At 47.2% G+C, this 17,417-nt stretch overlaps 1 protein-coding gene across 2 annotated transcripts in view; it reads right to left on the bottom strand.

Moving 5' to 3' along the window:
* The window catches only part of PDZRN3 (PDZ domain containing ring finger 3), a 271,755-nt gene that overhangs the window by 46,958 nt on the left and 207,380 nt on the right, over window positions 1-17,417 (bottom strand). Inside the window, exon 1 of one of the 2 annotated variants that reach the window (XM_088831793.1) lies at window positions 8,387-8,470. The exons of the other annotated variant lie outside the window; for it this stretch is intronic. Within the exon in view, the coding sequence (XP_088687919.1) occupies window positions 8,387-8,455 (69 nt within the window). The 5' untranslated portion in view covers window positions 8,456-8,470. Of the gene's footprint in view, window positions 1-8,386; window positions 8,471-17,417 lie in introns of those variants that run through there. 2 annotated transcript variants of the gene reach the window in all.

Genomic DNA, 17,417 nt, shown 5'->3' on the forward strand with positions numbered 1-17,417 from the left:
CCAGGGAGTATAGGAGAGGGGGTGAGGAGAGGGAGACATTCACAGACTCAGGGGTATTATACAGACAGGCTTATCTGGGGGGAGGTGATTTGGCAATACTTATAAAGAACCTCTAAAAACACTGATCCTCTGACAAAAGAACTAGAGGTGTGCCTAAGAGAACTAAGATTGGCAATGATGTTGTTTAATTGACTTATATACAGTGAGATCAAGTCCTGCAGCCTGAACGTCCCCAGCAGTGGAGTCTGTACACCATGAACTGTCATTAGGGTGACAGCTAACTGACTCATCATCACAAAGAAGTCCCTTATCAAACTTTCAGCTCAGTTCAGTTCAGTCGCTCAGTCATGTCCGACTCTTTGCGACCCCATGAAACACAGCACGCCAGGCCTCCCTGTCCATCACCAACTCCCGGAGTTCACTCAAACTCATGTCCATCGAGTCGGTGATGCCATCCAGCCATCTCATTCTCTGTCGTCCCCTTCTCCTCCCGCCCCCAACCTTTCCCAGCATCAGAGTCTTTTCCAGTGAGTCAACCCGTCGCATGAGGTGGCCAAAGTATTGGAGTTTCAGCTTTAGCATCAGTCCTTCCAATGAACACCCAGGATTGATCTCCTTTAGAATGGACTGGTTGGATCTCCTTGCAGTCCAAGGGACTCTCAAGAGTCTTCTCCACTTACTTCCCCCCAATTTCAGAAAATCAGGATTCATTTGGGTAACAAGGTCCTTGATAAAAACACATGCTCTTCTGGAAGAAGGATTCTGCCCACCTTCGTTCACACTATTCAGAATTACTTCCATTAGATTACCTTCCCGTGGACTACTGGGAAAGGGATGTTTGGAGTAGGACAGTCTGTGGTTAGGGCAACACAGGATACCTTTGGAGCCTAGGGTGATTCTGACAAGGCCAATGGTTTTAAAAAAAAAACAACCCTGAAGGTTCGTGAAGTTCTATCTGTAAAACTTCCTGATTAGTAAATACGTAAACGTGTCCTGATTAGTTACTGGTTATGTGTCAGGACTGGGTATGTGTGTATGTACGTATCTTTTACAGATAGAACTTCACTTACCTACAATTTTTCACTTGTCAACTACAGAGTACATAAAAATCTACTCGAAAACTCTGCTTAAGCAAAATATTAACCTTTTTGGTATGGACCCACAGATGGTTAAATTTTTGATCTGCATTTGAATGTCTGAGATGAAGAGCTTGTCTTGCTGCCTACTTATCCAAAGGGCTCAGTTTGTAAAGAATCTGCCTGCAATGCAGGAGACCCCAGTTTGATTCCTGGATTGGGAAGATCCCCTAGAGAAGGGAAAGGCTACCCACTCCAGTAAAGAGTTGGACACAACTGAACGACTTTGACTTTCACTTTATCCAAAAGAAGACTTAAGAAAAACATCCTGCTTGATGATGTAAGACTGGGAAAGGACCCCTTCCCAAAGTTCCCCAAGAGACACATGCAATGCAATATTCCCTTGGTGGAGAAATGGGAAAACGGGCCATTCGAAGTCGATGAATTCACTCTTGATGGTTTCATGCTTGCCTCTCCACCGCATGGCACGCCAGCATCTCACTAATATTATGACACCTGCCATACCACTGAAGGTGATGCTGCCAGGAACACGGCTCTGCACGCTTCAGAGAGGATGCTACGTCCCCTGCTGAATCCCACACAGGCAGAGAATGCATGAGGATTGTTCTGGCTCTGGTGGGCCTCTGCTCAGAGCTGCTGACAGTATTCTTTTGTACCTCTTCCTCCTCAACTTAGGCACGGCCTCTCCCTGTATTATTCATGCGGGTAAGAAAAATCATTTATAAAAACTGCACTTTTTTTCACTGCTCTGTATGTCTGTTTCTGCCTGCCCCTGCAGGTGGGTGACAGGAATGCAGTGAGTGGGGCAGAGCCCTCCCCTGTGACCCCGGGCTGCCTGCCTCAGGGCCTTGTGCAGCTGTATCTGTGGGAGCCATTAGAGGCTGGGGACCTGGGCTCATTTGTCACTGCGCAAACCTTTCCAGACCAAGGCGGGACCCAGTTGAGCCATTCCTCATTCAGAAGCTAATTTGGTAAGCACGTCCTGATTAGTTATTGGTTATGTGTCAGGACCAGGGGTGTCACAGAGAACAGGCAGTGTCCCCTCCTTCATGTTTTCCTGGGCTCTGGAGACAAATGATAAGCAAGTTAATAAGTGTGTGAGCTGTGACAATGCCAGAAAGGAAATAAACTCCGCACAGAGGGGTCAAAGCTGGCAGGGGTGGGGGGACCCTCAGATCAGGGGAGCTCTCAAGGGAGGGGGACATTTAAGCTGCAGCCCCAAGGATGTGTTAGTGAATTATGTGGCAGAGGAAGGGAACAGGCCTGAAAGTCTTGGGAGGGAAGGAGGGTTCTGGGTCCTGAAAGCAGCCTTTTGGGGCCAGGGCAGGTGAGGAGGGGGAAGGCGTGAGGCGTGAGGCTTCGGAGCCACAGAGGAGGCCAGCGCACGCAGGGCCATCAGCCTCAGGTAAATGGTTCCTCTTACACCAAGGGCACTGGGGAGCCAGGGAGCCAGGCACGGAGATGCTCAGGGCTCAGTGGCTGGCTGGATGAACATGCTACCTGAATGAATGAAAAATACCTGGCTGTATCCCTCTGCTCTCCCTCCTCACCCTCCTGGGTCCCAATCAGGGTCATCTCATCTAGCAGCTAGCTGTCTTTCAGGGTTCCTAACTAGTTCCCTTGTTTCTTTTCTTGCTCTTCAGCTCTCACCAACACATACAAAACCCGACATGTTCAACCAGTCATGTGCTGAGGTAAATGTGATGAAACCCCCCAGGGAGTCACAGTGTAACAGAGGTGGTTCAATGAGCAAAGAACCACGGAGACTAAGTGGAAGGAGGTGCAGGGATAGAGTGATGCGCAGGGCCTTGTGGGATGGCTCAGTGGAGGGATTCACGGGTGCACAGGGCATCATGGGAAGGCTCAGTGCAGGGATCCAGGGGTGCACAGGGCATCATGGGAAGGCTCAGTGCAGGGATCCAGGGGTGCACAGGGCATCATGGGAAGGCTCAGTGCAGGGATCCAGGGGTGCACAGGGCAGCATGGGAAGGCTCAGTGCAGGGATCCAGGGGTGCACAGGGCAGCATGGGAAGCTCAGTAGAGGAATACAAGGGTGCGCATGGATTCATGGGAACACTCAGAAGAATATCTAAGCTGGGTGTTGGTTAACTGGGCTTAGTTCTATGGAGAAAGCAGGACAACTCCTTTTTAGTTCCCCCACATCTTTCCACCTAAAAAAGAGACAGGAAGAAAGAGAGAAGTAAGCCCTATTCTATGCCTTTTCATTTCTTAACATAAAAGTGGCTTATGATCCATTGTTAACTGAAGGGAAAACAACAGCTAGTGACAGTAAATGTCCATGCTGAAAGCAGTGACTTTCTCAACCATAGACAGACAGGCGCCGTACTCATTAATAAAGGGCCCCCAGTTTGTCAAAGCTGGAGCAGGTGGGCTTTCTTTTTCCATACCTGCTTTGCTTAAACTAACTCGGAAATTAGTTCAGTAATTTAGTTTAGTAAATTAGTTCAGTAATTTAATTTAGTAAAGCCACTGCTAAAACAAAGTTTTCAGAATCTGTTGATAGGCTGTTTAAGCAAACATGCTTCTACTTGCAGGAAAAGAATGCCAGGTTTGGCGCTGCTCTGTAGAGGTCAAGTTTATATCCATCTAATTAACCACCATTAACTCTGTACTAGAGCTTCCCTGGTTCAGGTGGTAAGGAATCTGCCTGCAGTGCAGGAGAGCTGAGTTCACTCCCTGGGTCGGGAAGATTCCCTAGAGAAGGGAATGGCAACCCACTCCAGTATTCCTGCTTGGAGAATCCCATGGACAGAGGAGCCTGGTATCCATGGGTCTCAGTGGACTCACAGTTGCTTTTGCTTTAGAGCAGTAAACTCACCTAACTGAGTACTGAATGTAGCTGCTGCTACTGCTGCTAAGTCGCTTCAGTCGTGTCCGACTCTGTGCGACCCCATAGATGGAAGCCCACCAGGCTCCCCCGTCCCTGGGATGCTCCAGGCAGGAACACTGGAGTGGGTTGCCATTTCCTTCTCCAATGAAGATCTTCACTAGCATTTAGTATAGAAATCTGTCTTTTTTTTTTTTTTTAACCAACTGACTTATTAATAGGTTGACAGAGAAAGGGTCACAAAGACAGCTCTAGTTTTCTGGCAAGTTATAGTTACTGGGTGGGATTTTTGCTGTTCAAAACCAACAACATTTAGTGGCTTAAAAAGGCACAAATTCCTCTTCTATGGTATTCTTTGTTACTAAGAGGTAAAACAACAGGGGCTTTCTCTAATCATCTGTTCTAAAAGTTGCTTGTGGGGTTGGTCAATGAGAACTCTCAGTGCCTCTCAAGCTCATTTCTCTTTGCTCACTACTCCCCTCCCCACCCTGCCTCGATGTGAGGGACCAGAGGCTCTACAGAAACCCCTCTCATTTGTGAGAGAACACATCCAAAGGAGAGCAGGCTGACAGCTGCCAAGCAGCACAGGTCCATCCCTGTGTGGTGTCTGCATGAGAGCCCTACAAAGGCAAGGGCAACCTCAAAATGAACCCAAGTGTTCCACGTAACACTGGCGATCAACTCATGGACCTTGATGAAAACGGTTTATACAAGCGAAGACTGACGGCACAAACCCTGGACTCAGATGTGGCTCCCAGCCCCATTCCCAGGCCCTTTGTGCTTCACTTTCTTCATCTTTGAAACGGGGATAGAAACATCACCTATCTCCTGGTGCTGCTGCGGCAGAAATGCATGGTCGCCACTTAGCACAGCACCGGCACACAGTAAGCACTCAATAAATAATACTATAGGGTTTGGGGTCGGCATATACACACTACTATATATAAAAGAGACAAACAAGAATCTGCTGTCTAGCACATGGAATGAAATTCAATGTCTTGTAATAACCTATAATAGAAAAGAATCTGAAAAAGGATACATATATAGCTGAATCACTCTGTTGTATACTTGAAACACTGTAAATCAAATATACTTCAATAAAAGAATAAAAATTAAAAATAATACTGTAGTTGCTGAAAGGAACATCACTGTCATTTATCAATATGTTTCAATTGCCATCTTGAAAATTTGCATGCAGGTTTTAGTGAATGTGTTAGTTGTTGTAATTTTCCATTTGAAGCCCAAGTCTCCACAAGAATGACTTCTCTGTCGGGTCATCAAGCTGCAAAGGTCACTATTCTACCAAGAGTCTCTGGCTGACCTCAGAAGAGGTAGAAGGAATGAATGCTACAGCCTAGTGGATCACTGCTTCCCCCCCACCCCGCCCCCGGCTCCAGGTCTCCATTCGTGAGAAGAGCCCCGTCAAAGCATCCACAAGCTGGCTTCCCCCTGGTCCTGAAGGAGCACCGCTGGGTGGAGGGCTGGTGCCTGGCTTATGATGGAGTCACGGGCATGAAGCCAACCGAGTGGCAGACTTCCCCATCTCTGCTCACACATCCCCTACCTGACAACAGGTCATCAGCTTCGGCTCGATTCTGACCGCAGCCCCAGAGCTGTGACGCTCCCTGTCATGCTATCCTATGAGCATGAGATCTCCCAGGCCGGTTAATTTATCCAAACGGAAGATTACAGCCCTTGATAACCTGAAAGAATTTTCCCTGTCCTTCCACTTCAACAGTGCTTCTGAGTATTCTAAGTCACTCAAGGCAAGCAAAGGCTTTCCAAAGCACGAAGCAGTTGCTCAGTTAAATTTTAAATCTCTCATAGGCGTGGGCCCTGTCGCAATGCTCTGCAGGATGCCACAGTCACCATTAAAGCACAAAGCACTGCTGTAACTCAGTCGATCTGACAATCCCAGGGTGGGCAGGAGGTGCATCTTGTACTCTCCATTGAAGTAACCCAAACACTTCCAAATATCTCAGGGCATTTCTTAACACACAGCCTAGATCACTGGGATGTGTGCGCTTCTGCAATGTCCTTTAATGACCGGGCAACTTTGTGTGTTTTTGGTGTTTTCCTATTGTGATTAAAGGTACAATAAGGTATGTTTGCAACAAGAGGCACGGCCATTGTTCTGCATCATTAAGCTCACAGCAGTCCCAAAAAGAAACTGTGGGCAGCTTGCCAAAGGCCCTAATGAAGAGCATCTCTTTGAATTATCTCTGGATGAGGAAAGGATCAAGTCTGAGCCCCAGAATATTTGATCCTCTTTGTGCTGCCGTTACAAGGGCTTACTGAAGCCAGACACACTGGACCTTCTGCAACTGTAATTTATGGAAACCTTAATTTCTCTGCGCTAATAAGGCTTTGCATAATAAGAGCGGGAATGCAATTACTAATTCCTGCAAGTGTTTTCTGAATTCCTTTATGCTACGGTTCAGGACTCCCAAAGAATAGGAGAAAGCGGTGGGGGGGGGGGGGGGGGGGAGTTTACTTAGTTGGCACAAGGGTAATGGGTCTGAAAAGTAGTGTGAGTTTCCTGAAAATAAATCTGCATGGCTTCCTAAATTGCTGACAAAGTGGATTCCGGATGAAAGTCATTTATCAGCAATTTACTGCATGATGCTTTGGCCAGAAATATTTCCACATAAATTCACCTAGTAACAAACAAACACACAACACCCAGGCTTTCTCTTTTTGGGGACCGAGGGGGAAGAGCCCAAATAACAAAGATGAATAAAGCCCAGGTTAATGCAGATTTGCAGAAAATGTGGTAGGGTTACCTTTTGGAGGGTGTCAGTTTAACTATTACATCTACAGCAATGTATGTGAAATAGTTATTTTCATGCATTGGTGGTTAAAACAAACAAAAAAAGCAAGCTATTAATACTACACTTTTATGCGGAGTTTCTATCTTATCTGCACCAGTGAGCATCTGGATATAATCACCTTGGTGATGGTTCTGTTGTTCAACTTGTTCCACTTCTAAATGCCTCACTCACTGAGAACCGTGGCTCACTGCACACGATAACTTGGCAAATTTAGGATTACAACATCAACGTATGGTAACACGAGAGCCAGATCTCCAGGGGCAACAGCACTTCCGCCAAGACCTCCAAAGTGCCCCTGGACTGCTCTGGAAGGAGGAGAATCCAGCACAGCCCTTAGCAAGAGGTCATTCGTCAGAAGTATTATTTCCAAAATGTATTTAAGATGCTTGTTTTTTGAAAGGTATGTACCCTCCACAGAGGAGAGTAGCCTGGGTGCCTAAGCCCCAAAAGATTTGTTTTGACCCTCTCTATGTCTCAGTGCAGAAACACACACACACACACACACACACACACAGCCCTCTTTCATTCGCTCAGAGTTACTCTATCATTACATTTTTGTCCATAGAGGCAGCCAACTCACAAATCTTGCTGTATATTTAATGTTAAGCGCCCTCTGCTGGCTCATGCAAAAATAGCACCCAATCGACAGCTAACCAAATTTTTCAGCCCCTTTCAAGAATTTATTAATATATCATTTATTATGAAAATCAAACAAGCACCTTTTTTTTCTCACCAACAGCATTCTTCTAATGTGCTACTGTCAAAATTCCTTTGTAACAGGATTATGATTTTTTTTTTGATTACCAGAGAAAAATTTTGAAGGAGTTAGAATGATTTAAGGGGGAAAATATCTTAAACTGTCAGATATAACGGTGTGAAAATCCCCTAGTACAAGGGAAGACTGAAGCATTAGTAAGCACTCAAGATGAACGTAAGATAAGTTGTCTGATTTGTGCTGTAAATACCCCATTTCATCTCCACCGAAATTTCCTACTGGTGATGCTGCAGAAGTTTAGAGAAGCCATACGCAGTGGATGACAGCAGCCCTGACCACGCCACTCGCTCTGGAAGTTCTTAAACTTTTCACAGGGGGAGGTATAGAAATGGCAAGTGTGAAGTGTAAATCTGAACCACATGTCCTGTGACGAGAAGAAGCTCATAGACTCAAGTCTGCGGTAGAGGCCCTGACTCTCCTGTAAGAAGCGCCTTCCAACTATTTGTAAACAGAGACAAAACCGGGCCAACATTAATCATCCGCCACGTCTTCCGCAACTTGTTCAAAGGGTGTGTGACCACGCGCTGACCCTGCCTAGAGCATCTGCCCGCCACTCCGCAGACAGCGGGCAGTGGAAACAGCTTTGTGAGATCGCAGCTTGAAACACACTTTGCGTCCTCAACATCTATTTAAATACTCAAATACAGGCACCCAGGGGCCACTGTCAAGGAAATCACCTAAGAGACTTCATAGAAAACGTACAGAAACGTCAGAAAGGCTGTTTTGTTTCAAACACACACACACACGTGCAGAAATCCCCAGTTTCTTTCCCAGGAGTTTCGCTCAGCCAGGTGACCGGCCGGCCACTCCCACAGGTTAAGAGGCAGCGCCTTACCTGGCAAACTTCGTAGAGTAGTTTGTACTGCTCCTCCGGCTTCTGCAGGCTGCACAAACTGCATCCCATGTTTAGAGAACTGGCAGGGGCAGGCTGCAGGACTGGCCGGCACCCGGGAGGAGCAGTGCTCTCAGCGCGCAGGCATGAAGGTGTCCCCGGAGAGCCTCAGGTGCCAGGTGCTGCGACGCTGCAGGCTGGCGGTGCTCCTGGAGGCTGCCAACAACTCTGCTCCCTTCCACGCTCCCCTTCCTTCCCTCGCAGCAGCACGCACACACGCACACAGACATACAGACACACACTCGAGCGCGCGCGCGCACACACACACCACTCCCTCCTCTGAGTGATTCTGGCAGCTGGATTGTGGGCCAATGCACACGCGATATATACTGCCACTCATGCATATTAATCAGCCCTCATTGACTATTCATAACAGACAATGATACAGAAGCTATAATTGCCAACTATGACAGTTGAAATTTCTCTAATTAACAAGCAAGTGCTCCAGTGGCAGGGAATAATAAAAGACACTAACAATTTTGCAAGCCATTTTCTGGCAGTTACCAATAAACATGACTGCATGTTGAGCCGGGTCTCTGAGGATAATCCCTAATGCACTGAAGCTAAGTAGAGATTCGTTTTTAAATATACCATAAAATTTGTGATGATATAAAATGTATTTAATGCTGCAGATAATGATGGCATATAAATGGGTTTTATGGAATGGACATGTTTGGAATCACGTTTCTAGGACATGTAGTGCCTTACTAAGATGTGGGAATAATCTTCCACATATGAATAAAATATAAAAATTTAAATTGCGAGATATATGCGTGAGTATGCAAAATAACCAGAGGGGTATAAGGACAGAGGCTGCCTGATAGGTGAGCAAGCAGATAATCACTGCTAAGGTGCATTTTCAATTCCCAAAGCGGAAAGTTATTTGTGAAAGGGCTGCCGGGCTAACTGGAAGGCGGAGAAGCAGCCCGTCTCCTGCCACCCCACAGCCATGAAGCCCATATCAGAGCTCGTGCCATGGAGCTAAGTGTCACTGGAGACTCCAGATCTGTATTCAATGCTCCAGATCCTCCCAGACTTCCGTAGCTTTGCCCTGTGCTCAGTCTCCAAGAAAGGTGAGCACAGACAGGACTGAAGAATTTTGGTCTTTGATGCCTTGCTTCTTGCCTCCCTTTCATTCAGCCTCTGAACTACTAAGTAAGTTTGATGGCTTAAAAAAAAAACAACACAAAAACTGTGTTTTTATAAACCATCGTCCCACTACCAGACCAAAATGCGGTGGTCCCATTTTCTCAGCCCAAATGGCTGATGTTGACAATTCTCACAACTGCTTCCTTCCGCAGCCTTCACCTCCTTCATTTTATAAAGGATGAACTGTTTCTCAGGACGACTCCCACGTCTCATGTCGAGAGGCATCACGGAGCCTGAAGCATAAAGCTCCCTTTCTCTGGGAGCTGTACTCACACCTGCAGTGTGAGTAAACCAGCCCCATAAACTTGGGCTTGTGCTGGCAGCACAAGCTGCTGGTCCCATTTCTTGGACCTGGAAGGTGAGGTACAGGGATGGGGCTGGATCAGCTAATGGCCCGGCTATCTGGAAGGGGAGGAAGGGAGCCTTCATCTCAAGCCCTCGCCTGGGCAGGGGCAGTGAGCTGAGGTGTGGCAGAAGACCAAGGGAGCCACAGTTGGCCCTGGGCAGTGGCAGGGACCTCTGACTGCCTTTAATGATGGGAAGGGCCTCACGGACCCATGAGTAACTCACTGAGCCCCATTTCCTACTCTCCAAATAGGTATAATACGAACGACCATGCAGAGTTTTGCTGCCAGGATGTGAGAAAGCAAGCGACTCCAGCCAAAACCAGAGGCCATGTCTGTTCACCCTCGGCCTCATCTGCAGAGCCTTCCATCAGGAAGTCTGTTCTCTTCCAGCCCGCAGTAGACTGCAGATGGGCCCAACGCCCACCCTCACCCAATTCACGTCAGGAGCCTCCTGCCTCGCACTCTGCATCCTCTCATCTTCCCCGCCCAATTTACCCTCCACATGCCAGGCTATTATTGTGCATCCACGTGTGCTAAGTCATTTCAGTCATGTTCGACTCTGTGTGACCCCATGGACTGTAGCCTGCCAAGCACCTCTGTCCACAGGCTTCTCCAGGCAAGAACACTGGAGAGGGTTGCCGTTGCCCTCCTCCAGGGGATCTTCCCAACCCAGGGATTGAACCTGCATCTCTTATGTCTCCTGAGCTGGCAGGTGGATTCTTTACCACTAATGCCAGCTGGGAAGCCTAGGCTATTCTTTACGAAGCAGAAATCAGATCACTGCTTTTGCGGGCTTTAAAGATCCTCCAGTAATGTCTTGTCACACTTAAATTAAAAAAATCTCCTCCAGGGCCTCCAATGCCCTGTAAAATCTGTTTCTTACCCATTGATCGTTCCATCCCCATCAGTCCCCCCTCAACCGCACACAGGTGCTGTTTTCTCTCCCACCAAGCCAGGTCCTCCCTCAGGGTCCCTGCATATGAAGCTCCCTCCGCTGGAACAGCGCCTCCCCTTCTCCTGCTCACTCAGCACCCCCATCTCAGCTCAAAGGAACACTGCTTAAGCTTCAGCCGGACACCTTGTATGAACTTCTTTCTCAGCTCTCCAAACCGTCATTTCAACCCAGTCATTTCCATTGCATCACCGTACACACTGCTGAATGAGCCCGCCCACTCATGCTGATTTGCTCACTGTCTGTCTGTCTCCCTGTCTAGGGATTTCAGCATCACAAGGGCAGGGCCTGGGTCTGAATTTCAATCACAGTCCAGGCCCATGAGGGTGCTTGGGATACATGTACTCTTTTATCAGAATGACTAGATAAGGCTGGCTCTGTGGCCTCACCAACTCATCAGTTACACCGCAAATTGGAACTGCCACATAAGGAGGAAAACGGTCCCCATGAGGGTATCATGCTTGCATTCCTCCTCCAATCTTGTGGGCATCTATGTTATTATTTTTTGGCAAGGTTTAGTGTTTCACGATTAGTTTTTTTCTCATCTTTTCCCTGTACATCCCCTAATTAGTGAAGAAACAGGCCCTGGCTAAATGGATGGGGAACTTTTGCCAATCCTTCTCGTCTTTAGAAAACTTCTAAATCTCAGCCACAAGCCAGGAGAGATTTATTGCATATTGCCCTGTACTTCACAGCACTGTTTCTCAAACTTTGGGGGCTTAGGAATCCTTCACACTCTTCCAAAAAATTCACTGTCACTCTCCCCACAGGGCCATTGTCTATATGGGTTATGTCTACTGATATATACCATGTTAGAGGTAATCAAATTTTAAAATATTCCCTAATTCATTTAAAAGAGCAATAACAAATCCATTACATATTAATGTAAGTCACATTTTTGGAATAGCTACTATATTTTCCAAAACAAAAGAATTTTTTGAGAAGAATGGCACTGCTTTACAGTGTCACAAAACTATGTCTCGCTAGATTAAAGACAGCTGGCCTTTCGCACTGGTTTCTGCATTCAGTCCTTTCTGATACGGTGTCATAGAGGAGTTTCTAGAAAACTCCACAATACTGTATATAAGTCAAGGAAAGAGAGTGAAAGAAAGAGGAAAGTAACATCTTGGTATTTTTATGAAAGTAGTTTTACCCCTCAGTGGGGCCTGGGTCACACTCTGAGAATGGCTGCTTTGGAAGGACGTGCCCATGAGTTGACTGTCTAGGAGCCTTCTGCTGTGGGGAGGGAGAGAAGAAGAGCAGAGAAGATATTCATTCAAATTCAATTCAGGGTTGGTTTTGCATCTGCTCTTGTGATTAATGATGTATTATTTGAAATCAACAATACAAAGCGCTCGTGTACCCATTATGGTCCAAACAAGACTTTGTTGGGATAATCTACCTTAAAACTACCCTTTACTTTGCAAAACCATCCAGGGCATCTAGAATACAGTTTTGCTTTTAAAACATTGCTTTCACAGAGTAAGTAAGCAGCACAATGGTGTGAAGGGAGGCTCACCTGTTTCGCACCATTCACAAGGCATTTCATGCTGCGGATACTAAAGGCACGGGAAGTCTGTGAGCAACAGGAAGTTATTTACACCAGAACGGCTTCTGAGAAAACAGCTGTCCCAGTAAAGATGGAAACTACTGGCTGCACAAAGGCACACGCTGTCTGCTGAAGATGCTGAACAACCTTTCCAAGTTAGTTATCGCATGACTGGAAAGTGCTTCCTGGGCTCAGGAGCGCACAAGGCACTCTCCTCTCTCTGCTCCATCTGACGCCCACCTCTTCCTGCCTTCATGGAGATGAAATCTACAGTGCAAAGGAGTGTCACCGAGGAATACACACAGAGACTGACGGACAGAACGGACATATACAGAAGGAGCCCCGGCGATATCCTTTACAATCATCCTTTGAACTTCCGTAAGTCACCGGGGCTGCTGCAGGAGTCAGCAGATGGAGACATCAACTCACGTTCACTTAATTGCAGAATCATCTACCTAATTCAAGTGTATTATTTTCCGCACACAGACAGAGGTGTTAATCCATCTCTTCACCTGGAATGTGACCTTTTCTTGTTTCCCCCAGTGTCTGATGAGCCCAGGTCTCATCAAACGACAACTTTCAGCTGAATTCTGTGTTCTTCCAGAAAGAGCCATGTTCCAAAAAAGGAGGGATGATGGGGCCAGGAAGGAACCAAGTCCACATGGAGCAATGGGGTCTCTGCAGGACCAATCAGCTACTCAAGGGATAAATTCCAGCTCCCCCCAGTATCTGGGAGAACTGCCTGCTAGCTCTGCCATGCCCTGGGCTCTTTTCAGCTTTTTTCTGGATCACACTGATTCACTAACTTGGCTTCTTACTGGTTTGAACCTCACTCTCACTTCAATTCCTAACATATATAGTGGCTAGAATAATCCTACATCTACACCCTCCCACACCACCACCCCTACCTCCGAACCAACCTCAAGATGCAGTCCAAGCCCTGAGCGTGTGCTTCTGTGCTACTCTGACCTACCCTTTCTCCTCTGTTGTCCAAATGGACAAGGAAGCCTGCTCCTGCCTCCAGGAAGATCAAGGCCATAAACCTGGAAAAAGCACTTCTTATGCCTGCTAGGGTCTGAGTGTTTGTGTGTCCCCAAATTCTTATGTTAGAATCTGAATGTCTCCTGTTATGTTGTTAGGAGGTGGGCATTGGGAGAGGCTTGGGTCACGAGTGTGGAGCTCTCCTCAATGGGAGGAGAGATCTGATAAAGAGCTTCCCTGGTGGCTCAGTGGTAAGAAACTGCCTGTTGAGCAGGAGACCCGAGTTTGATTCCTGGGTTGAGATCTGCTGGAGAAGGGGATGGCAATCCACTCCAGTATTCTTGCCTGGAGAATTCCATGGACAGCAGAGCCTGGTGGGCTACAGTCCACGAGGTTGCAAAGAGTCTGACACGACTCAGCAACTGAACAACAGCTCTGATAAAAGCTACCCACAGAACTCCCAGTTCCTTCACCACAGGATGATACATCTCAAAGTCTGTGACCTACAAGCAAGCCCTCACACATTGCACTGGACTTCCAACCTCCAGAACTGAGAGCAATATATTTCCGCTGTTTACAACCACAGAGTCTATGCTACTTTATTATAGCTGCCTAAACGCACCAAGACAGCACCGTCAGGATAAACACTGTTCCCACAAGCACCCTACTAGCTATGGCCAGGGATTCAAAACCACCATCTGTTCAGGAAACAGGTTAGTAACTTCTAGTTAACCCTCCTCTTCATCAGGGAGACTTTCCCACAGCTTGTCTGAATCCCGTTTAGTGAGTTCTTGAACTGATTAGTGAATAAAAAGTAAGAATTGCTCGAAAGCCAAGTGTGGATGGAAACATCACAGCTAAGAGAAAAAGCAACTTCAAAGATGTCAGAACACACAGAGAAATGTCAGATGAGTTGAAAGAATACATCATAGCATCTGTGAGTGCTGTTTTACTTCTGAAAAGCAACCTAAGCTCAGAACATCTGCTCAGGACTTCAAATCTTTTTTTTAAAATGAAAGGATATTTTCCCCTTGCCAAATAGATGTAGGTGCTGCTGTCCTGAAGGCATTCTCTTGGGGCACCACGTGACTGATGACCATCCTGGGTGCCGGAGACAGCTAGTTTGCTGTCTCCACTGGGAGAGATTTGGAGAGAAGGTACCTGCTAGGCCCCTTGGGGGGCGGGGATGGACGAGGAGGAGGGGTCAGAGCAACCTGGCCATGGCTGCTGCTCAAACCCCACGTGGGTAGACGCCATCCACCTCCAAGAACTACTCAATGAACCACTAGACAGGCTGCCAGACAAATGCAGCAAGAGCAGGTGGGAGATCAGGCCCTGGGAGGTCAGAGCACGGGGCCCTTCTGATGAAGACAGCCAGTGGGAAGGAGCTTGATGGGTCGAGACTTCAATAGAAGCTCTGAGGGTGTTTTGATTCCCTAGAGCCCACAGCACAGTGTGTGTTTCTGCGCAGGGGAGGGCAATGCCTCTATTTCCCCAAGCTGATTTGAAACTCCCAGAGGGTGAATTCCTGAGTGAGTCATCTCAGCGACCCCAGACATGCCGAGAAAACATCTGACCCCCAAGGAGGCTTTTACTCTGAACCCGTGACCCTGGCCAGGTTCCCAGTGATGCTGGAGGTTATCTCGGTCCTGCGGTGATCCCAGTGGGTCTTCTCCAACTACTGGATGTGATAGCACACCTGACAGCAGGAAAGAAGATTTGAGAAGGTCAGGAGTCTGGGCGGGAGAGATGGAAGAGGTGGAGATGTGACAGAGATGCATGCAGACATGGAGATGAGAAATGACTGCAGAGGACGTTGGGACAGGATGCGGGGGAATTAACATGGGGACCACACACATCCTTCAAAGTCCTGGGTGGCTCAAGCCTGGCTTAGCTGTGAGGAGAGACTCAGATGAGAGAGAAGGAAAGCAAATGACAGCACTTAACAGCCTTGACCAAGACAACTGGAGAAGGGGGATAGAGTCAGGATCACAGCAGAGGGACACACGGAAATGGCGCTAGGAATGTTATCAATGATTCACAGAAAAGACTGGAATAACAGGCTGGAAAAAATGTACCTGAAGGGGCATGTGAACATTATAAAACCATGCAGGGACCGAGGAGGAGATGTGATCTCATTAAGTAAAAATGTAACTTAGAGGTTATAGATTGCATGATAGACCAGTGTGGCATCTTCAGCAGTTTGGATCAGGTGATAATCCAATAAACTGGGAGTTCTGACCTAAACATGTAGAGGTGTTTTGTTTTGTTTTTTTTAACATCTTTTGATACATTTTCCAGGTCTTGCACAGAGGGCCTTGCAGCCCCATATGACAAACGTGAGCAGGTACACAGCCCAGGCTGTCACCTAGGTATGGTCCCCATTTCCTTCTCGGGCCTCCTCACTGGCAGTCTAAGCGGGTGTTGTACCAAGGTGCCCAGGCCCCTGTGATGTTGGTTTAAACACAAAATTTGAGAGTCTGGAGATTTTATTGGTGGTCCAGAGGTTAAGACTCTTGACTTTCCACTGCAGGGAGCACTGGTTTGATGCCTGGTCAGGGAACTAAGATCCCACACGCTGTGTGGCCAAAACAAACAAATGGAGCAGATGTGTGTATATGTGTAACTGTTGTACAACTGAAACTAACATAATAGTGTACATCAACCGTACTCCAAGAAAAATGTTAAAAAATCAATATATGCTCATTTAAAGAAAAAGTCTGGGTATAAGACCACAGGTGGAGACTACAGGCCGGGCTGTGGGCTGACCCACCTTCCTCCTGCACCTGGGCAGCTGGTGAGCTCACTGCGGGGTGGGGAGGCGTGGGAATCAGGCTGCTCCCAGCACGGCAGCTTCAGCCCAGGGGTGGTGGGAGGAAAGCAGCACGGGAGTCATCGCCAAGGGTGCAAATAAAAGTCTCACTCCATATCTTCCTCCTCTTGACTCACTGCCTCCTTATGAATGAGTGGCCGTGAGCCAGGCACCGAGATTGAGTGACGGACACAATACAGAAGCCCTGCCTTCAGGGAACAGCCTCTCTGCACTTGACTTGTGGCCTCTCTAGTATGACAGCTGCTCTAAGCTCACGGATGATTGTTCCACTGTCAAATCTCAACCATCCCTTAGCCTTTGGCCTGGGCAACTCTTCTGCAGCATCTTTCTACTCAAGAGTCTTTCTGTGTTGACATCTGTGTGTTCCAAACTTCCAGCTGGAGGGAGCCACCGTGATTTTTGATGTATTAGCTTCAACACTATTTACTTGATACTTTTCTTTAAAGCTATTCAGTTGGTTTTATTTAAATGTAAGTATTTTCAAGTGAAATCTAATCCTGACTATAAATGGGAAACCATTATGTCTGGCTGTGTATAAAAATTACAGCACACATTACTGCCTGAATTTCAAAAGAAAAAAGGGGTTCATTCTCAACATCACAAATTCTTCTGGTGTCCCACAGCACTGTGTGGAAGGTTCATCCATTTGCCGCTGAACTTCAGCCTCACTGTGACCCTGCCCACATCTGTTTTGCCAGTCTTCTCTACCTCCGCCCCACCCCTCCAGGTAGACATTCCCAACCTCCTCACTTCATTACTGAGGCTGTGAGCTCTACCAGGCACACCCTCTGCACAAACCTCTGCTGTCGAAATCTGAACTCCATCCTTCAAATCCTGTTCTTCTTCAGACCAACCCCAACTTCCCCATCGCAGTTTCTCTCTCATTCCTGGGGGCAAGTCTGTCTGTCTTCCCAATCATTGAGTTCAAGCTGGCAAAGATTACACTAAAAATCTGGGATAGAATGGTGACTGTGGCCAGCTCCTTCCTTTTAAGAGAAAAGCTACAAGGTCCCGGAGAGACAAACTCTGCCATGTTTTATGACCAATAAATAGCTTCATTACAGTGAGTAATCAACAAGCCAGCATTTATAGAACATCTGTGCTCCACATCACACCAGTTGAGGGGATATGAAAAAAAAATGGCCAAACTTTGTCTCTATATT

Source organism: Moschus berezovskii, chromosome 24 (assembly GCF_049115385.1).
Source record: "Moschus berezovskii isolate FMDL1 chromosome 24, NW_MosBer_1.0, whole genome shotgun sequence".
Taxonomy (NCBI): domain Eukaryota; kingdom Metazoa; phylum Chordata; class Mammalia; order Artiodactyla; family Moschidae; genus Moschus; species Moschus berezovskii.